General features: G+C 37.0%; 1 protein-coding gene across 2 annotated transcripts in view; it reads right to left on the reverse strand.

The window, feature by feature from the left end:
* neto1l (neuropilin (NRP) and tolloid (TLL)-like 1, like) overlaps positions 1–8,855 on the reverse strand; it is a 149,543-nt gene extending 140,688 nt beyond the window's left edge. For both annotated transcript variants that reach the window (XR_007825640.1, XM_051098228.1), the window contains exons 1-4: positions 7,943–8,855; positions 7,227–7,280; positions 7,006–7,140; positions 3,790–4,038 (exon numbers count right to left, since the gene is read on the reverse strand). Coding sequence is in view for 1 of the 2 variants with exons in the window: in XM_051098228.1 (XP_050954185.1) it covers positions 3,790–4,038; positions 7,006–7,140; positions 7,227–7,280; positions 7,943–7,970 (466 nt within the window). In the remaining variant the exon portion in view is untranslated. The remainder of the gene's footprint in view (positions 1–3,789; positions 4,039–7,005; positions 7,141–7,226; positions 7,281–7,942) is intronic.
* Between the last annotated feature and the right edge of the window lie 285 nt (positions 8,856–9,140).

A 9,140-nucleotide genomic window follows, 5' to 3' on the forward strand; every position in this document is an offset into this window, starting at 1 on the left:
CTAGAGAAATAGACTACAATAGTTACGCTGTATGTTTTTTGATCCACTAACTGGCTCATATAAAACTCAACTGCTTGAGAATTGGACATAATAGCTACAATGTACATTTCTAATAAAACTACACAGAGCTGAAAGAAAATCATTTGCTTTAGAACTGGATTTCACAGGTTAAGCTGTGTGTTTTTGAGTCATTAAAAACAGCTCATAAGAGTCATTAACTCAGGACTTGACTTCACTGTTCGCTCTAAAGCTTCCACACTGAAAAATAAAAACACTTTAAGAGTAATTAGTTTTTTCTGTTTCATCCGTACAAGGGTTCTATGTGCGACCATTTCAGTAGTTTTTGCGACTGAAAACTACTGCGTGCAACTATGAAAAAAAAAATTTAGGAGCACTATGTACGACTGAACCGATCATTCAAAGGTTTCTGTGTTTTTGCTACGTTGAGTAATGTATCACAGACATATCTCACGAATCCTTTCATAAACAAAGTGTAGAAAGAGTGTAAATAAGAGAATCATTGTGCGGTGTAGAGAGCTTCATTGATTATAATGGAACTTTGTGAGATAGCAATTACTAAGATGAGTGACAGCTTTGAATGATTTTTAAGGGAGTTTGTAAATGTGATATTGATTTAAATAAACAATAAGTTAATATTAAGTGACTTACATTGTCTAACTATAACACTACTGCCTGATTTTGCTCAATTTTGTCATCAAAAGTAGTCTGAAACAAGTCACAACTGAGCTGCTGCGCATCTCCATTCAAACAGTGGTGTTTTATCAATGAACATACGTTTTTAAACGAATCTAGTGAGTCAATGATTCAATTTTCCATTCATAAGGACAGTCACTTGCTAAATTCCTGAATGAATCAGCCGTTCGAAAGAATCAAATGAATGAATGATTCAGTAATTAAATCAGTGACTTTCCACCACCTACTGGCAAATTTAGTTTTGTTTTTAAAGTATATTTTTAGTTATTTAAATAATTTAATATTTCTAGATTCAAAATTTTATACTTAAAACATTAATCTCAACATGAACTTATGAATTTGTTTGCACACATGCCACCTAAACATGAAAATACACCTACAAGCCACTTTCGTGTTCTTTTGTGCAACCTCTGTAGTACAAATTAATTGTGCCAACACTGATTTCATTTGATTGGTAACTTATTCTTATTCTACTTGTTCTTATTCTGTTGTTTTAATTAGAAATTATAAAAAAATATAATTTTTAAAAAATCTGACAAAAGATGACTTTTAATAAAGCTTTAATAAAGAAAAATGCCATTACAAATCACTTTAAGGAGTCAAATATCACCTCGTAATGGGAAGGCTAATTTTTGAGCCGATTTTTTGATTATTGATTAGAAGTAGGGCTGGCAAACGATCACGATTAATCACATAAAAAAAATATAAGTTTAAGTTTGCCTAATATATGTGTGTGTACTGTGTGTAATTATTATGTATATATAAATACACACAAGTTAATGTATACATTTAAGAGAAATATGTTATTTATGCACAAAATGCTTTTATTTATATATAATATAAGTTCTAGAAAAATTATAATAAATACATATACTTGTAAATAGTTCTTAAATATGTACATAAATGTGCATGTATTTATATATACATAATAATTACACACACATATATTAGGCAAACTCAAACTTTTATTTTGTATGCGATTAATCACGATTAATCGTTTGTCAGCCCTAATTAGAAGGTGCTCCTAAAATTTTGACAGTGCTCCTAAATTTTTTAAGTTAGGAGCACAAGTGCACATAAAAAGAAAAGTAAGCGTAAATCACTTTTAAACTGATATTTCCAAGTTTTTAAAGAGATAGTTCATGCAAAAATGACAATTCTGTCAGTAAGTACTCACCGTCATGTTGTTCCAAACCTGCATGACCATCGTTCATCTTCAGAACACAAATTAAGATATTTTTGATGAAATTACAGAGCTTTCTGACCCTGCATAGACAGCAATGCAACTGACATGTTTAAGTCCCAGAAAGGTAGTAAGAACATCATTAAAATAGTCCATGTGACATCAGTGGTTCAACCTTAATTTTTAATGAAGCTATGAGAATACCTTTTGTGTGCAAACAAAAACAAAAATAACAACTTTAGTCAGCAATTTCTTCTCTATTTGTGATGCAGGGTCAGAAAGCTCTCGGACTTCATCAAAAATATCTCAATTTGTGTACTGAAGATGAACGTCTTTGGGGTTCGGAATGGCATGAGGGGGAAAATTAATGACAGAATTTTCATTTTTGGGTGAACTAGCCCTTTAATGACTGTGTGATCCCTGAGCCTATTTTATGACATCAATCACACGGCTCTGTGCTCTGTAATTCAGTTGCACATCCACTAATCTATTTGTTTGATATGAAGCAAGCAAGTACAGTGTTAATGAGGTCTTACGTAGGAAACTTCATAACTTATGCCGCCCAGAGCCCCAGCATGACGAACGTAGACTAAATTCCTCCTCTCTCACACTGCAGACAGGAACATTTTTGATTGAGTGGCCGTTTTGTGATAATAAGCAGCATAAATTTTCAGTTAAACACAGTAATGTTCCTTTCCGTAGAGATGAAATGTAAAAAAAGACCAAGGAAGATGAATACATGCAATTTTGAGCCTTCCTCATCCCCTGCTTTTCATTCATCTGTTGTACCTTCCGCATTAGCATGTGTTACCATTGGCTACGGCACAGCAGATGCGCTCTCCACTTTTTTGGGGGAACATCAAGGGAAGTGAATTCAGGGACTTTTATCTCCTTAATTATGTAAATTATATGCCAGTGATATTCCTTATCGAGACTAGAGGAAGCTGTGTTTCTTCCCTGGCAAGTTGCGAAGTGAGAATCTGAATTCATTCACGCTGAACAGTTTCTCCAAACTTGGCGAAAGAATTTCCTCCTGACTCACAATAGGATGGGAAAAAAAAAGCCTCGGCTCATAACTCATTTCTCAGATACTGTACGACTCTAAATCAGTGCTGCCTTCAATTGTGTGCTACTTTTTCTTGCACCCAGTGCCACAGCTGTGCAATTCATCTGCGAGGCCCTTAAAGCTCAAGCGCCCTGTGAAATTTGTCTGCATTTACAAGTTTACTTGCAGCTTTATTCAAATATTGCTTCACACAATATCTATCACTGCTCAATTTGCACACCATTACGCAAACATATCTGAACTCAGATTCAATTTCAAATCAAGGCGGATGATCAGAAAGCACACACAAGGAGACGTCTGATAAAAACATCCATTGTGCGATGTGCTACATATTCCCTTTACGGATAATTGAAATCAATTATATGAGGAATGATGTTGTTGTTACCACTTAGCATCATATTGGCAATCTTTAACATCTAAATCAGGTCCTGGAAAGGATTGTCAGCATTCACTGTGGTACTAAGAATTGATTAAGGTAAAAAATTTAAAAGGTTTTCAATGAATTACAACACACAGCCTCTTTATTACTGCGAGAGAATATGACTAATAAGCTCAACTGCAGATTGTCAGAACCAATATGGACCTACTATATTCGCTATATGAATCAGCATCATGGATTGTGAAGAGTAGTTACTGATTGCATCAGAAATTCAAGTCGACATGCACAGGATAACAATACACTGAGGTTACTTGAGTGAAACCCGGATCCAGAACTCTGAAAAGACCATCAGGAAAAGCCAAAAACTCCCTGGCTTAATAATGAATCAATCTGTCACGATCGTAAACGTTACTGACACTGCATAAAGGAGCATAAAACTGTATGTACCTGCTGTGAAATTGTAGCTTGCAGAAAATCCCATCGCTTCCAATTCACCATCCGCAACAAATTTTATCCATAGGTAACGGCCGCTCGATCTGATATATGGAGGGTTCTGCTGGCCGCAGTAGCGTCCAATTATTGGAGAAAAGCCAAAGGGCCCGTCCCGGACTTCAATATGGTCAAATTTACATTCCCATGAAGGCTCTATTGAATACTTTTCATCAAAGAAAAGATCAATGCATTGTCTCGGGGGAGCTGCAAAGAAGAAAAAAAAAAATCAAGACTGACATCTGTAATTTATGATGGATGATGTCATATGTCCAACACACTCTCGTGGCAATTCATAACTACTGTTTGGTAGGTGAACTGGAGACCAATTGTCTGAATTTGTACCATCTTATTTATACTTTTTGTACAATCTGCTCTGATCTGATTAGGTTTAGGGATGAATGTGATTAATTTTTTTGTCTTCTTAAAGGATAAGTTCACTTCAAGCATACAAATTTCCTTATAACTTACTCACCCGCATGTCATCCAAGATGTTCATGTCTTTCTTTCTTCAGTTTAAAATGAATTAAGGTTTTTGAGGTAAACATTTCAGGATTTTTCTTTATATAGTGGGGACTGACTGGTTGAAGGTCCAAATTGCAGTTTTAGTGCAGCTTCAAAGCAGTCTACACGACCCCAGCCAAAGAATAAAGATCTTATCTAGCAAAACGATTGGTCAGTTTCTAAAAAAAAAAAATAATTGTATACTTTTTAACCACAAATTCTCGTCTTGAACTAGCTCTACCTCATGCATTAAGTAGTCATGTTGAAAAGGTCACGCATGACATAGACGGAAGTACCGACCCAGTGTTTACAAAGCAAACGTGCAAAGAAAGTCAAACGCCCTTTACAAAAAATGGTAAAATAACAATGTCAGACAATTTTGAAGTTGGAGGAGAAAATGGGATGGAGTTTTTTGCCCAACCCTACCTTTCTGAACCAAAGTACACAAACAAATTTTTAGAAAATGACCAATTTTTTCGCTAAATAAGACCCTTATTTCTCGGCTGGGATCGTGTAGAGCCTTTGAACCTGCACTGAAGCTGCAATTTGGACCTTAAACTCGCTGATCCCCATTGCAATCCACTATATGGAGAAAAATCCTATTCTTTTCGCCTGAATAAAGAAAGACATGAACATCTTGTATGACATGGTGGTAAGTAAATTATCAGGAAATTCATATGAAAACTCCACTTTGTAAAATAGTTATGTTTCGCCACAAGTTTGGGTTGGGTATATCTGCCATTATTAGCACAGAAATAAGTTTTCAGATATGTATTGCATCATACACATGATTATTACACACTGACTAAAATTTTGTAATGAAGAATAAAAAAAAATATGTATTCTGTAACAATTAAAAGGGATTAGCTACAAAGTTTGAAGACCACATGGGTTTAACAGTGGGATTTGTTCATACGATTTCATAATATTTGTACTCAGTGCTGGGTAGTGACTGATTACATGTAATCTGGATTACATTAGGTTTACAACTGATCTATCGATAAGTCCCTCCCCTCAAATGAAGATGAGCCAATGGCAGTTGAGTATCAGTTGCACAGGGACCTTGGACATAGAGAAACAATGCAAGATGCTCTCATCGGTTTGATGGTGCTTATGCTAAAAATGGTAAAACGATGTGCCTGGGGTACTTGTAATACTGATTTAATGGAATTTAGAATTTATTTTAGTATTACAACGTTCATTTTCTGGTTGTCATACACTTATTAAGTTATAGTTCTCAGCAGTTTTCAACATAAATGTCATCTTGTGCTTCAGCAAGGTATCTCTGGCTAAAACTAGCTAACGTTAAAGTGAGTCCGTGCTGTTGGTGGCGAAAGCCTTGTGGGCAGTGCACCGACATAAGGCGCAGTTGCGCTTTGGGTGTCCCAAGTTTGAATCCGGCCTCGTGGACCTTTCCTAACCCCGTCTCTCTCTCCCACTTGCTTCCTGTCATATCTCCACTGTCCTATCCAGAAAAATGCAAAAAAACGAACTAAATAAAAAACACAGTTGTGCTGATGTATAAACCTAAATAGCGAACTGTTCTCACTTCTTGTACAGTGCAGGTCAAAAACACATAAATAAAGGTCTACATTTCAGAGCTTCTCCATATTAAACTGTTTAAATGTAAATCAATTTAATCTTACACTGCAGTACTTGCACTGCGATCTGTAAACCCTCACTTTCAAATTACTCTTGTTAAACACCATATTTATTTAAAAAATTGTATATATAACTCAATGGCATATTTAAGTCCCACTTGAATGCTCCCCAATGAGAGGTGGTCATTCTGTGTCCCAAATTTATCAAAAACATCTTGGGACAGGGCTTTCACATTGAGAGCTGTCATTGCTGAACAGTTGGCAACTCGTTTGTTTTTCCAAGTAAGCAACAGTAACTAAGGGGGTGGGCTTACTGATAGGTCAATTAGGTTCTTGTAATTAGATTATATTACAGTTTAAAATACTCGTAATCAGACTACAGTTCCTTCATTATTGACAAATTGAATACATATTCCCACAAGTGTTTTCTCAACATTTCAGCACTGCATCAACAAATTGAATCAAGCATTATTTTAATTTGAATGATTACTCGGTGAGTTATTTAACCATGTATTACTATATATTTGGAAGGCTTTTATCTTGCACAAAATGCAACAAAATATCTTGATTGTTATTTTAAAATGATTTATGTTAATTTGAAGTAATCTACCCAGCACTGTTTGTAATCCTTATTATGACAGTAAATAGATTATCACATATAAACCATCTGATTGCAAGAAAATTACTACTAGCGTCTTAGTTCAATTGAATTATTAGCTAGCAGCAGCACAGCATGCTAGCAGTCCAACAGATGCGATTGAAAGACATTAAGACAATCCCATTTTTTCCATTTTCGCAGAAATCTAATTGCGTTAATCAAACTGACGTTTGGATATTCAGGGATTGTTGATCTATAGATCCTTCTGTTATGAATGCAAATGAAACACTAGTGTTTATTAGCATCATAATGGCGCTGCATAGGATTAACAATCAACTGATTGCTCCTGCATCTTTCACTCAGTGCCACTGCGCCGCTGAACAATTCAAAACAACCCCCACCATCCAAATGTCACATGACAGATTTGTTTGTGTGCTGCATTTACTATTCGTACAAGCTTCTTTTTTTTACCTTCAATGATGTAGATGCATTCTCGCTCTGGGGGATATTTGTTTGGGTAATTGGGTGAGGTGAAGAGGCCTCCCTCTGGTTCTTTCACCCAGGTTCCACACTGCCCTGCCGGCTGCACTCCTGAATTGTTTTTCACTGAGAGAGAGCAGTCAAATGTCAGAGATTGCCAGGAAACATAGAGATGGAGAGTGGGTGGGTATTCGGTGACAAAACATCATTACCTGCTTCCTTTTTTGTTGCCCCAGACAACCCAAGCATGAGAAGACCTGCAACAACTGCGACAAAAGATTTAACATCAAAACAGCATAGAATCACGTGGACTCATTATGAACATACAGCTGGACTGAAAGACGCCATTCCTACATATAATCATGTTGCAACTGCATTTCTGATTCATTTACATTGCATGCACGGTAAGTTTGGGAAACGGATGATTTTATAAATTCATCTTAATCTGGTAGCTGTTTTGGAATATGGTATCTAAACTAGCTACAAACCAGATTAAATTTACTTTATATACCCATCTAGCAGCTGGTTTGTTGCTGTTCCAAGATGTTCTACCAACTTGAACTAGCCAATATCCAGCTTGCAGAAAACCAGCCTAACAAGCTGGTAGATGGTTTGTTGCTGCTCCAAGATGGTTCACCAGCTTGTGGAGCACCAAATCACCACCTTGGACCAGCTAATAACCAACGTTGCTCCAGCTAATGATTATCTTAGACCAGCTAGAAACCAGATATCATCTTAAACTGGATTTTCCAGCAGAAAACAGAACATCATGAAGCATATGCAGTTGCATATCAAATTAAATGAAATGATTTCAATCAGTTTCCAATCACACACAAAGTTCCTACAGAAAGAAAGCGGATGCAAATAGACCTCATGCGTAAAATCAAACATAGAGAAGAGAGTGAAGTTAACTGGCAGCTGGACTCACCGTGAAGGAACCTGTTCCCATGTACCATGTCTATTCCTTTCACAAAGGGCTTTCTCAACTAATTCCATTTAGATCGGAATACTTTCAGAAGAAAAGATGGATATTTGCGGGGGGGAAAAAAATCACAGCGAATATGTCAACAGCCCTGAATTCATTTCACTATATGAATCAATTACAATAGAGATTCCAACAGAGATCCACAACTATGCATTAGTAGTTCCGTATAAAACCAGAAAAAGGTGCAAACATTTCCATCCAAACGTTTCCAAAGCCCTCTGGTGCTTTTGATAGATTAATAGGTCCGTCATTAGCTTTTCCTGATCGCTCCACCTTTCCAGAGTCACCGCGAAAAGATTCATAAAGGGGAAAGGTTGGAAAATCTTCCATCCATCTCTAAGGAACACTTCTCAGAATATCCATTCCGATTCATTTTGCCATTGCTGAGCAAAGCCAACTTCAGCAAGAAAACTCACAGCGACAAGAAACGTGTTTACAGCCTCATCCCCGTGCGTTCCTCGCCAGTATATGCAGTGCAAAACCCCTTTCCAGCTTCCCTCCACATCAAAGAGTTAATTCATATCATCGCTCCTCTCCGGCCATTCATTAATATCAGTTCTTCAGTAGAGTTATGTCAACATGATGCGGCAGCAAACGCAACTGTTCGTCATATATCCACTAAAGATAATAATGTTGATGCTGTTGAAGGCGCACCGCAAAGCCGGTCAGACTGCGGGATCCAATGAATCCGACACCTCACGCGGCAGCACTAGAGCAAAACCAAGGGGTAAGCAGAAAAAAGCTCTGTGTGAGGAAAGGAAACAAGCAAAGAGATGGATATCTAGCCAGAACTACTATCAGCATCTCCAGCATTAACTGCACCTGCAGTGCTGGATTGGCGAAGAGCATCTGCAGCCTGCGGACAATTGGAGTGAAGTAGCGAAGCATGCAGACACTATAAATTCATTCGAGGGTTTAGACGGGGTTCGTGTCTTTCAGGAAAAATCACCCTGTTTATCTGGCTTTTAAAATGTTAACTTCATTCATCAATAAACTTGACGCGATCTGAATATGGAGGAATCACTCACGCTATTTTCTCCGCAATAAAATATGCTGCTCTTATAAATGGGTGCATTGAGTTGGTTCGTAGAGTATATTGTGTGTGTGAAGTAATGAATTGTTATTCTTAAATGATCTTTGA

Source organism: Labeo rohita, chromosome 24, assembly GCF_022985175.1.
Source record: "Labeo rohita strain BAU-BD-2019 chromosome 24, IGBB_LRoh.1.0, whole genome shotgun sequence".
In the NCBI taxonomy this organism is placed as follows: domain Eukaryota; kingdom Metazoa; phylum Chordata; class Actinopteri; order Cypriniformes; family Cyprinidae; genus Labeo; species Labeo rohita.